This window comes from Heterodontus francisci, chromosome 2 (assembly GCF_036365525.1).
Source record: "Heterodontus francisci isolate sHetFra1 chromosome 2, sHetFra1.hap1, whole genome shotgun sequence".
NCBI classification, from domain to species: Eukaryota; Metazoa; Chordata; class Chondrichthyes; order Heterodontiformes; family Heterodontidae; genus Heterodontus; species Heterodontus francisci.
Window position 1 is genome coordinate 10,837,150 of NC_090372.1, and position 13,552 is coordinate 10,850,701.

At 45.2% G+C, this 13,552-nt stretch overlaps 1 protein-coding gene across 9 annotated transcripts in view; it reads right to left on the reverse strand.

Moving 5' to 3' along the window:
- The window catches only part of ulk4 (unc-51 like kinase 4), a 448,354-nt gene that overhangs the window by 104,224 nt on the left and 330,578 nt on the right, over positions 1-13,552 (reverse strand). The window contains exon 33 of one of the 9 annotated variants that reach the window (XM_068054431.1): positions 3,050-3,695. The exons of the other annotated variants lie outside the window; for them this stretch is intronic. Coding sequence (XP_067910532.1) covers positions 3,585-3,695 — 111 coding nt within the window. The 3' untranslated portion in view covers positions 3,050-3,584. Of the gene's footprint in view, positions 1-3,049; positions 3,696-13,552 lie in introns of those variants that run through there. 9 annotated transcript variants of the gene reach the window in all.

The window sequence follows — 13,552 nt, forward strand, 5'->3', positions numbered from 1 at the left end:
CCTCACGTACAACACCACAGGACAACTGGCAAAGTTTTTACAACATGCAACTTTAAATAGTTTCTCATAGTTTAACAGTGATCTTTTATTTGTGCTTGTTATATAAACAAGTATGTTCAGAATTCCTTACGAATACACATGATTTAACAGTAAACTTTCATTCTATGCCATCCAATAAGCTTACCAAAAATGCACACATGAGTTATTAAGCCAGGGACACCGATGTGTGAGTAGTGCAATGAGCAGTTTCGGTAAAACATTGCTTCTACTGTGAATGATAATTAAACTTGGAATTACCATCTTCCCCTTGTTTGTGTGTGGGTTTGGTTTGCTCATTAAAATGTATTGCCTCCAGCACTCAGACTCTCATTGTATACAAATGAATAACAAATACACTCAATGTTGAATAATTAGTTATTTGTGAACAACTAGTTGTTCTCCTGTGGCATTGCTCACAAAGGAAATGAAAAAGAAGCATTGGTATTACATAGCATTTAAAGCACAGAAACAGGCCATTTAGCCCAGCTGGTGCATGCCTGTGTTTATGCTCCACACAAGCCTCCTCCCACCCTTCTTCATCTAACCCTATCAACATATCCTTGTATTCCTTTCTCCCTCATGTGCTTATCTCGCTTCCTCTTAATTACAATTCTGCTATTCACCTCAAAACTCCTTTTGGTAGCAAGTTACAGCTTCTAACCACTCTCTGGGTAAAGAAGTTTTTCCTGAATTCTCTAATAAATCCAATAGCGACCATCTTATATTGTATTTTAGTTTGTTCAGTTTGTTTCTACTGTGCCCACCCACTGTGTTTTTGTTCATGTTTGTGCTTGTGGCTGTTCAGTTTTCAGTCCATTAACATCCTAACTGTACTAATGCTTTGTTTTTCAGCACAGCGCAGTGGTTAGCACCACAGCCTCACAGCTCCAGCAACCCGGGTTCGATTCCGGGTACTGCCTGTGCGGAGTTTACAAGTTCTCCCTGTGTCTACGTGGGTTTCCGCCGGGTGCTCCGGTTTCCTCCCACAGCCAAAGACTTGCTGGTTGTTCCATGATCTTCCAGTCAGCTATTCTGTGACTTTGTTCTAGCAGCACCTCTTTTGTTACCTCTTGCCCCACCCCCACTTTACTTGCTTAAAATCTTTTACATTTGTTATATCTGCCAGTTCTGAAGAAGGGTCACTGACCTGAAATATTAACTCTGCTTTTCTCTCCACAGATGCTGCCAGACCTGCTGAGTATTTCCAGCGTTTCTTGTTTTTATTTTATATTTATGGCCCCTACTTTTGGTCATCCCGACAAGCGGAAACATCTTTTCCACATCGACCCTATCAAACCCTTTCATAATCTTAAAGGCCTTTTGTTTTATCTGAATCATTTAGACAACTTCTCCCCAATCCATAGAAAATGATTTGAATCAAATATCTGAAGTCAAATTAGAACTAAGCTGAAAGGGTCAAAAAGGAATTTTTCCAAGGCCGCCCCCCCCCCCCGCCCCCCCAAATCTACAATGATTCAAACATCTGCAGCATCTTCGCCAGCTTCAAGAAGTGAGAGTGACTGCCCTTGACATCAAGGCAGCATTTGACCGAGTATGGCATCAAGGAGCCCTAGCAAAACTGAAGTCAATGGGAATCAGGACGAAAACTCTCCACTGGTTGGAATCATACCTCGCGCAAAGGAAGATGGTTGTGGTTGTTGGAGGTCAATTATCTGAGCTCCAGGACATCCCTGCAGAGGTTCCTCAGGGTAGTGTCCTAGGCCCAACCATCTTCAGCAGCTTCATCTATGACCCTCCTTCAATCATAAGGTCAGAAGTGGGGATGTTCGCTGATGATTGCACAATGTTCAGCACTATTCACGACTCCTCAGATACTGAAGCAGCCCACGCACATATACAGCAAGACCCGGACAACATCCAGGCTTGGGCTGATAAGTGGCAAGTAACATTTGTGCCACACAAGTGCTAGGCAATGACAATCTCCAACAAGAGAGAATCTAACCATCTCCCCTTCATATTCAATGGCATTACCATCGCTGAATCCCACACTATCAACATCCTAGAGGCTACCACTGACCAGAAACTGAACTGGAGTAGCCATATAAATACAGTGGCTACAAGAGCAGGTCAGAGGCTAGGAATCCTGCGGCGAGTAACTCACCTCCTGACTCCCCAAAGCCTGTCCCCCATCTACAAGGCAGAAGTCAGGAGTGTGATGGAATTCTCTCCACTTACCTGAATGGGTGCAGCTCCAACAACACTCAAGAAGCTCGACACCATTCAGGACAAAGCAGCCCGCTTGATTGGCAACCCATGCATAAACATTCACTCCCTGCACCACTAACGCACAGTAGCAGCAGTGTGTACCATCTACAAGATGCACTGCAACAAGGCACCAAGGCTCCTCAGACAGCACCTTCCAAACCCACGACCTCTACCAACTAGAAGGACAAGGGCAGCAGATACATGGGACCGCCACCACCTGCAAGTTCCCCTCCAAGTCACACATCATCCTGACTTGGAACTATATCGCCGTTCCTTCACTGTCACTGGTTCAAAATCCTGGAACTTCCTTCCTAACAGCACTGTGGGTATACCTACCTCACATGGACTGCAGCAGTTCAAGAAGGCAGCTCACCACCACCTTCTCAATGACAATTAGGGATGGGCAATAAATGCTGGCCTAGCCAGCGATGCCCACATCCCATGAATGAATTTTTAAAAAAAATTACTTTGCGTCACTGTTGGGGTGGGGGAAGATAGAAAAAACAGAGGCAAGAAGAAAACCTTCCCAAAATCCAAATTATTCTGAAGCTGCATCAATCCACAATATTTCTTTGCCCACTGGTGAACGTTTAAAATTTTTTTATTTGTTCACAGGATAAGGGTGTCACCAGCATGGCCAGCATTTATTCCCACGACTGATTGTCCTTGAGAAAGTGATGGTGAGATTTATTGTTCCAAAAATATACTTTATTCATAAAATTTGTAAAAGTACATTGCATAACAGTTCAAATTTAACATCACATAAAGTGCTATACAGATCAGTTTCTTTCAATACAGTACATGAGGTGCCTCACTACACTTGCCATTGCATGTTATATTTACAATGTACATTTACATTTCATGTCAAGCATTCTCTGGCGCATACAGCCTGAGGGGGTTTACACGGTTTCCAGTCCCTTGGTATTTTTTTTCCCCCAAAATATACTTTATTCATAAAAATCTGTAAAAAATACATTACAAAACTATTCCAAGTTGATATTCCAGCAAGTGCAAAAGAAATCAGTTTCCTTCGATACAGAACGTGAGTTGCCTCACAACCCTTCCATTCCATTTTACCTGCCATGTACATTTGCATTACACAGCAAAACCATATTTTGGTGCATACAGCCCGAGGGGTTTTACGCAGGTTCCAGCCCCTCGGTTCACTATGGCGGGAGGACCTTACGCAGTGACCTTTCCCCATTGAGCCTGTGCGGCGGCTGCCCCAAGCTTTAGTGTATCCCTCAGCACATAGGCCTCAACCCTGGAATGTGCCAGTCTGCAATACTCGGTCGTGGACAACTCTTTGCTCTGGAAGATCAGCAAGTTTCGGGCAGACCAAAGAGGACTTTCACCGAGTTGATGGTCCTCCAGCAGCATTCCCTCAGTATACTTTTTTTCCCCCAAAAATATACTTTATTCATAAAAATCTGTAAAAAAAAAATACATTACAAAACAGTTCAAAACAGCACCAAGTTGACATTCCAGAAAGTGCAAAGGAAATCAGTTTTCTTCAATACAGGAGTGAGTTGCCTCAACCCTGCCATTCCATTTTACATACAATGTACATTTTACAGCATAACCATATTTTGTGCATCCAGCCCGAGGAATTTTCCACGGGTCCAGTCCCTCGGTTCACTATGGCGGGATGACCTTACACAGTGGTCTTTCCCCACTGAGCCTTTGTGGCGGCTGCCTCAAGCTTTAGTGCGTCCCTCAGCACATAGTCCTGGACCTGGAATGTGCCAGTCTGCAATACTCGGTCGTGGACAACTCTTTGCGCTGCAAGACCGGCAAGTTTCGGGCAGACCAAAGAGCGTCTTTCACCGAATTGATGGTCCTCCAGCAGCAGTTGATGTTTATCTCTGTGTGCGTTCCTCGGAACAGCCCTGGGAACTGACTTCTGTGTTACAGAACTGCTTTAGATGAACTTCGACAAAGACCACTGCATCTCTTTCCACACCTGCTTTGCAAAGGCACATTCCAGAAGGAGGTGGGCAACAGTCTCTTCCCCACCACAGTCACCTCGAGGGCAGCGTGCGGAGGCGATGAGATTCCGGGCGTGCAAGAAGGAGCTGATGGGGAGGGCCCTTCACACCACCAGCCAAGCAACGTCTTGGTGCTTGTTTGAAAGTTCTGGTGATGAGGCATTCTGCCAAATGACTTTGGCAGTCTGCTCGGGGAACCATCCGACAGGATCCACCATCTTCTTTTCCCGTAGGGCCTTGAGGACATTCCTTGCAGACCACTGCCTGATGGATTGGTGGTCTGCACAATCTTTTCCATGAAGGATAGGTGATACGGCATGGTCCAACTGATGGAGCGTTCCATGGCAATGTGACCAGACCCATCCTTTGCAACACTGGGGACAGATAGAACCTCAGCATGTAGTGACACTTGGTGTTTGCGTACTGGGGCTCTATGCACAGCCACACACGGAGGTGGTCATCAGGATGAGGGTGACATTGGGTACATTTTTTACGCCTTTATCCAGATCGTGTCCCACTGGACCTGGTCCATTTTGCATCTCCAGATAAAGCAGAAAATGGCTCAGGTGATCGCCACGGCACAGGAGTGGGGTATGGGCCAGACCTGCGCCACATGCAGCAACAACGTGAGCGCCTTACACCTGATAACCATGTTCTTACCCATAATGGAGAGAGAACACTGCTCCCACATGCTCAGTTTATAGAGTACCCTGGCTACTCGCTCCTTCCAGGTTTCGGTGCTCGCCCCGGCCCTTCCGAACCATATCCCCAGCATCTTCAGGTAGTCTGATCTGATGGTGAAGGGGACAAGGGATCGGTCGGCCCAGGTCCCAAAGAACATGGCCTCGCTTTTGCTGTGATTTACTTTGGCTCCCGAGATCAGTTCAAACTGGTCACAGATGTTCATCAGTCTGCGAACGGACTGTAGATCCGAGCAGAAGACGGCGACATCGTCCATGTACAGGGAGGCTTTGACTTGAGTGCCTCCGCTGCCTGGGATTGTCATTCCTCTAATGCTTGCGCCTGCATTCTTCCTAATGGACTCAGCAAAGGGTTCAATACAGCAAACAAACAAGACAGGGGAGAGGACAGCCCTGTCTGACTCCAGATTTGATCAGGAAACTTTCTGATTCCCACCCATTGATTGAGACTACACTACTGATGTTTGTGTAGAGCAGTTTGATCCAATTGCGGATTCCTTCCCCAAACTCCATTTTGGAGAGCACGTCCATCATGTATGTGTGTGATATCCTGTCAAAAGCCTTCTCCTGGTCCAAGCTGATGAGGCAGGTGTCCACCACCCTGTCCTGTACATCGGCGATCGTATCCCTGAGTAGCGTGAGACTATCAGAAATCTTCTGGCCAGGTACAGTACAGGTCTGGTCGGCGTGAATCACCAACTCCAGAGCAGACTTGACCCGACTGGCGATGACTTTGGACAGAATCTTGTAGTCTACATTAAGCAGTGAAATGGGCTGCCAATTTCTGATTTCTGCACTCTCCCCCTTCCGCTTGTAGATGAGGGTGATGATGCCTTTCCTCTTGGATTCTGACATGCTGCCGGCCAGAAGCATACTCTCGTATACTTCCAGCAGCTCTGGGCCCATCCAGTCCCACAGAGTCGAATACAACTCAACCGGTAAGCCGTCGCTTCTGGGAGTTTTACTCGTCTCGAAGGACCTGACGGCCTTTGTCAGCTCGTCCAGAGTTAGCAGTTTGTCCAGACTCTCCCGCATGCTGTCATCTAAGACCTCCGTGATAGATGACAGGAAGGACTGGGAGGCCTGTGACAAATTATTATTAGTCATAAGAGCTTCTGGCTTTCTGGGAGACTTGAGGACTCTAATAAGTACATAATTGGAAGAAACGGTCAAGTGGCTACCAGTGACTATTCATGTTGTTGCTAAGGCCCAATTGTATCACCAGAAAGAACACTCATTTAACTCTTTTTTTAAAATATAGATAAGCAGACAAATCTCCTCAGCACAAACAAATTTTAATTGCTCACTTTATGAAATAAGGTTGAATAAAACAGCCTCAAAAGCTAGAGCCAAAACTTAAATTTAAATTCTTTGGTTATATGAAATTTCTCTTCAATCCTTTGTCACTTGTTCATTTTACACACAGTTCTTAACTGAAACTACTGTTATGTGCAAGTAATAGGTTACTTGGAAGTCTTCTTTGGCCTCCTTGTCTCGAGAGACAATGGGTAAGCGCCTGGAGGTGGTCAGTGGTTTGTGAAGCAGCGCCTGGAGTGGCTATAAAGGCCAATATTAGAGTGACAGACACTTACACAGGTGCTGCAGAAAAAACTGTTTGTCGGGGCTGTTACACAGTTGGCTCTCCCCTTGCGCTTCTGTCTTTTTTCCTGCCAACTGCTAAGTCTCTTCGACTCGCCACTCTTTAGCACCGCCTTTATGACTCTCACGACTTGTGATCAATGTCACAGGACTTCATGTCGCGTTTGCAGACGTCTTTAAAGCGGAGACATGGACAACCGGTGGGTCTGATACCAGTGGCGAGCTCGCTGTACAATGTGTCTTTGGGGATCCTGCCATCTTCCATGCGGCTCACATGGCCAAGCCATCTCAAGCGCCGCTGACTCAGTAGTGTGTATAAGCTGGGGATGTTGGCCGCCTCGAGGACTTCTGTGTTGGAGATACGGTCCTGCCACCTGATGCCAAGGATTGTCTGGAGGCAACGAAGATGGAATGAATTGAGATGTCGCTCTTGGCTGACATACGTTGTCCAGGCCTCGCTGCCATAGAGCAAGGTACTGAGGACATAGGCTTGATACACTCGGACCTTTGTGTTCTGTGTCAGTGCGCCATTTTCCCACACTCACTTGGCCAGTCTGGACATAGTAGTAGAAGCCTTTCCCATGCACTTGTTGATTTCTGCATCGAGAGACAGGTTACTGGTGATAGTTGAGCCTAGGTAGGTGAACTCTTGAACCACATCCAGAGCGTGGCCGCCGATATTGATGGATGGAGCATTTCTGACGTCCTGTCCCATGATGTTCGTTTTCTTGAGGCTGATGGTTCGGCCAAATTCGTTGCAGGCAGCCGCAAACTTGTCGATGAGACTCTGCAGAGACTCCTCAGTGTGAGATGTTAAAGCAGCATAGTCAGCAAAGAGGAGTTCCCTGATGAGGACTTTCTGTACTTTGGTCTTCGCTCTTAGACGGCCAAGGTTGAACAACCTGCCCCCTGATCTTGTGTGGATGAAAATTCCTTCTTCTGAAAACTTGAACGCATGTGAGGGCAGCAGGGAGAAGAAAATCCCAAACAGTGTGGGTGCGAGAACACAGCCCTGTTTCACGCCACTCAGGATAGGAAAGGGCTCTGAGGAGGTCCTGCTATGCTGAATTGTGCCTTTCATATTGTCATGGAATGAGGTGATGATACTTAGTAGCTTTGGTGGACATCCGATCTTTTCTAGTAGTCTGAAGAGACCACGTCTGCTGACAAGGTCAAAGGCTTTGGTGAGATCAATGAAAGCAACGTAGAGGGGCATCTGTTGTTCGCGGCATTTCTCTTGTATCTGACAAAGGGAGAGCAGCATGTCAATGGTCGATCTCTTTGCACGAAAGCCACACTGTGCCTCAGGGTAGACGCGCTCGGCCAGCTTCTGGAGCCTGTTTAAAGCGACTCAAGGAAAGACTTTCCCCACTATGCTGAGCAGGGAGATTCCGCAGTAGTTGTTGCAGTCACCGCGGTCACCTTTGATTTTATAGAGGTGATGATATTGGCATCACGCATGTCCTGAGGTACTGTTCCCTCGTCCTAGCACAGGCAAAGCAGTTCATGGAGTGCTGAGAGTATAGCAGGCTTGGCATTCTTGATTATTTCAGGGGTAATGCCGTCCTTCCATTGAAATTCATGCAAATGAAAAAGCTCACAAAAACATCTGCCCCCATTGTTGTGCAAGAACGAGGTGTGAACAGTGCTGTAATCAAACAGGTGACAATCTCTTTCTAATTCGCTTTTGTCTTCTCTTTCAAACAAAAAGGCACATAAAATATGCAGCCTTCAATTATTAAACAAATTAGCTTTGAGCACGACAGATGCGACAAAAGTGAACTGTTTATATTAACATAAAAATTGAGTGTTTGAAATCCTTTTATCACCTATCCAGTATATTAATAACTCTTTGTATGCATGGCCAAGGCTGCTTCTTTAAATTTTTGGTACCTACTAGATTTCATAGTCTGATATTTCCATTATTTTGAACTTTAGCGATAGGGATCTAATAAAAATATGAAGTTTGATCATTTTGGATTGTCCTTCATTTATAGACATATTGTAATCAAAACAAACAAAAGTTGCAGTGATCATGATTGAATACTTACGATGAAAAGATTAGATTAGATTAGAGATACAGCACTGAAACAGGCCCTTCGGCCCACCGAGTCTGTGCCGACCATCAACCACCCATTTATACTAATCCTACACTAATCCCATATTCCTACCAAACATCCCCACCTGTCCCTATATTGCCCTACCACCTACCTATACTAGTGACAATTTATAATGGCCAATTTACCTATCAACCTGCAAGTCTTTTGGCTTGTGGGAGGAAACCGGAGCACCCGGAGAAAACCCACGCAGACACAGGGAGAACTTGCAAACTCCACACAGGCAGTACCCGGAATGATTTCTTGTTTGCCTCTTGTTAAATTAGAGCTCCAGTGGATTTTGCTATTAGTTCAGCTATTTCAATCATATTGAGGTTCCAATTATATACTCAATTATTCATCTCAAACGACTGTTTGGACCAGGGTTTTACTAATTTAGTTTTTAAAAAAAAACTTTAATGTTTAATAGAGTGAAACCTGTAAATTACAGACACCTAAAGGGATTGGCATCAACATTTCTTTTCTTGCAGGTGTCCTTATTTTCATAATAGTCATTGTAGGCATGGTAATATTTTCCACGATGGTCTTGAAGGACCAACTAGGACTATGATCAGCACCTAATGCTAAACATCCCCCTCCTGCACAGCAGCATTCAGCCTTGTTTACATCACAGTTTTGCAGTCTAAATTCCTGTTCCATGTCAAAACACTGTCACTTGGAGCATAGGGTAACTTCAGTAATGAACTGTGTTTCTCAGGCCTACCAACTGTATTGGGGCAGTTACAGGACATGCAAAGGGGAAATGAAGTGACAGGTTGTGCCAGTATATTGCAGCTTCCAAAGGCAAGTCTTAGAACAACAAATTGCATTCATATAGTGCTTTTAACATAGTAAAACATCCCAAGGCAGTTCACAGGAGCGTTATCAAACAAAATGTGACACTGAGCCACACAAGGAAATATTAGGGCAGATGACCAAAAGCTTGGTCAAAGAGGTAGGTTTTAAGGAGTATCTTAAAGGAGGAGGCAGAGTTAGATAGATTTAGATTTAAAGCCTTGGCAACTGAAAGCTGCTAATGGTGCAATGATTAAAATAGAGGATGCCCAAGAGGCCAAAGTTGGAAGAGTGAAGATGTCTTAGAGGGTTCTAGAGTTGGAGGAGGTAACAGGGATTGGGAGGGGCAAGGCCATGGAGGGATTTGAAAACAAGGATGAGAATTTTAAAATGGCTGCATTTGCTGACAATGGAACCACTAGGTGGCACAGTACTTGGCACATGCACAAATGCAGCCTCATCAGCAGAAACGTCACTGTGTGCGACATCTCAGGCAACTGCCAGGAATAAAAATTGTGCTGCTCAATTTGATACAAAAAATGAATTAAACCTAAACCCACCTCACCCCTCAATGGCTGCGATCGCTGCCTCCACACCCCTCTCTCGCGATCATCACTTCTGTTCCCCCCTCCCTTCTGCGATCGCCGCCTCAATCGCGGCATTCAGTTTCCCAGTCCCTCCCTCGATCACCACTTCTCTTCCCTGCTCCCTCCCCCTGTTCCCTCCCGCGCCCGCCTTCTCACCGCTCTATCCCGCCATTCCCTCCCATGCCCGCTGTTGCCTCCTGCTGCTCGCTCCCCACCTCACCGCCTGGAGAGGTAGCGGGGTGTGGGGGCGAGGGGGGCGGTGTGGTGGTGTAGCAAGCAGGGTGCTAGGTGTTAGCGGCAAGACAGGAAGCGATAGGCAGGATGGAGCAGCGAAGAGTTGGGAGCAGACTGAAGCAGGCAGATGCGGGACAGAACGGCAGGAGGGAGTGGGGATGAGAAGCAGCAATTGAGGCGCCGATTGCGGGAGAGTGCAGGGTACTGTTGGAGGGGATGGAGGCAGCGCTCGCGGCCATTAAGGGGTGAAGCAACACTCGGACGTCATTGGGCCCGACATCACTGTGTGTTGATGTTGATGCACACACGTGCAGACCCATATTGGCAAGTAGGCAATTGTTCAGATGCACTGATGATGTCGGGTGACTGCTCTGCGCATGCTCTGCATTGTCAGGAAACACTCCGTTTTAAAATTGAGGTGATGCCAGACTGGAAGCCAATGTAGGTCAGCACAGGGTTATGGGTGAACGGGACTTGGCGCAAGTTAGGATACGGGCAGCAAAGTTTGGGATGAGCTCAAGTTTATGGAGGGTGGATGATGTGAGGCTGGCCAAGAGGATGTTGGAATAGTCAAGTCTAGAGGTAACAAAGGTATGGATGAGGATATCAGCAGAAAATGAGCTGAGAAATGGGCAGTGTCAGGTACAGTTATGGAGGTGAACGTAGCTGGTCTTTGTAATGGCATGGAGATGTGATTTGAAGCTCATCTCCTATCAAGTTTAACACAAACTTTAGAACACTGGATCACAGCAGTACTGAAGGTGGCCATTTGACCCACGGGGCTTGAGCTGGCACTATGAAACAGCAATCCAATTAGTCTAATTTGCACAGACCTGCAAATTTTGCCCCTTCAACTATTTATCCAATTCTCTTTTGAAAGTTACTACGGAGTCTGCCTCCATACTCTTTCAGGCAGTGCTTTCCAGATCGTAAGAATTCACTGTGTTCCATGAAATGCCAACCCATTTAAACATATGGGACTGTGTTTATTTTTTCAGATAGGCATACTTTAAAATAGGTGATATTTTTAAACTGAGATGACTTTACTCCTAATAAGTGGCACTTGGCAGCTTTATAATAGCTCTGTGGAGGTGGAGTTTCCTCCTTTTCCTGTTCAAGGTATAATGGCTGCATTAAACACTTAAAATACAGCCATAACTTTGATTTTAAAAAAACAGAAACTTTAATATTTTTATTCTGAGTGAAAACACATCTTTATGAAAGCATACTTCTGGTGTCTTTCAATGTTACCACATTCATTACACTGTGAAACTTAAGGCATATTACTAAATGTTTTCATGATGCTATGCCCCTTTTGCTGGCCTGTGCAGGTTGTTCGGCAAACTATTAACTCTTTAAAGACGATACCACATCTATTACTAGAACAACATACATAGTTGCTATAACAACAGACAATGCTATAAATATAGATGGTTTAATACTTTGTCCTCAATACAATCTGGCATTAGTTAAAGAAAATATACTAGCTCATCATTAGAGCACTTTCTGGGTAGAAGAAATGCATTGCTTATGGTTCCATCTCGAATGTAAAAATTCTCTGAAACAGCCTGGTCATCACATGGCTTTTCCTATCACACGCTTAGTATATAGATTCACATAAAGACTTTTATTTACGCAAAGCAAAACACTGCTATCTAAAAAAAAACTAAAGCCGAGATCACTAAAATAAAATCAAGTACATGGCCTAGAAATTGGATCGTGCCAAAAAGCAGGTCATCAGATAGTACCAATGCGAGCAGCACGCAATATCCACGTTGGACATGGGATGACAGTTTACATGTATAGAGGGACTGAGAAGTTTCTTTTCTAAAGCAAGAGGCAATAATGGCAGTTTTGAAAGGGGTAATGGTGGGACACTCTCAAGTGGAGGGAACGATTTACAAATGTCATCTCATGTAAGGTCACGGAAGGAAAGTTGGGTGGCTAGTAGTTTGGTGGAACGATGCCAAGGGAGTTGGAAATGGCTCTCAAGGGGAAAAAAATGAGCTCAGATAGGGGAAATAGGAGAGAAAGTAGTAAAGATGGAGGTTCAGGCCTGGGACTGGTAGTCTCATCGGACAAACCTTGGTGGGCAAGCAGCGGGGAAACAATCAACAGAGATAGCTGTCAAAATGGTTTCAATGTTAGTGACAAATGACAAAGAGATCCTCATGTAGAATTTTGGAGATGATTGGCAGGGGTGAAAAGGTTGTTAGTGGAGAAGAGAAGCCAGGAATTATCACTCAATGGGATGATCCTGAAGTTGAGTGATTTTAGTAGGTGAGATTGCGGCCCGGCTGATGTGGGCCCAGCCAAATCTGTACTGCTTGGACTGGTGGGACTGAATGAGGGCACAAAAGATTTTACTGGGGACAAGGGCACCAAAGATAGACATGAAGCAGTGGCTGAGCAGAGCAATGACTATTGTGGCAAATGTAGGGCCAAAGGCAAGGGAGTTGGAAGATAGAAAGTGCAGTTGTAAGCAATTTAGTGGAGAACTTTTTTCAGGGATCCACAGAATAAATATGGCAGGGGGTAGGAATATGTGGGTGGAGAGGGATACGAGGAAGTGGCCGAGATGAATTTGGGAGATGGCATGGTCTTGATCACATAAATATGGATAGGAGAACTTATATGGAAGGAGAGTTTGAGGAGGACAGGTGGTCAGTGAGTTCAAAGGACAGAGGCAATGGGAGCTGACATGAAGATTTAAATCATCAATGATGAGGAGTCGCTTAGTGCAGTGTCTGAGGGAGGAAAGGAAGGAGAAGAAAATGGTGAAAAACCAGGTATGTAGCTTAGAGTGGTGTGGCAAGCAATGTAAATTTTACATGAGAAGGGTGGAACAAGGTGAAGTGTTTGAAGATACCAAAGCTGATGTAAGTTGCACTTAATATAATAAAACTGGATGAGAGCCTGAACGAGCAAGAATACTTCAAAGTTGTTGCTCATGTTAGCACTTCAGCTAAAGCAAATGGTCTGGAAGCTGATAGCATTTCCAGATTGTTGTGGAACATCTTGAATGGTTGCATTATCTATAAGCAAAACTCAAGCCCACATTGACCCAAGGTAGAATTACCTCTGGAATCTATTTTATAACCCAAGTTGATGATTCAACAAAATCTGGAGATCTCGCTAATAGTATTACATAATATTTACAGAATAGAAACAGGCCATTCAGCACAGCTGGTCTGTACTATTTAAGCTCCACAGAAGCCTCCTCCCGCCCCACTTCACCTCACCCTATTAGCTCGGATGTCCACCAAAGCTACTAAGTATCATCACCT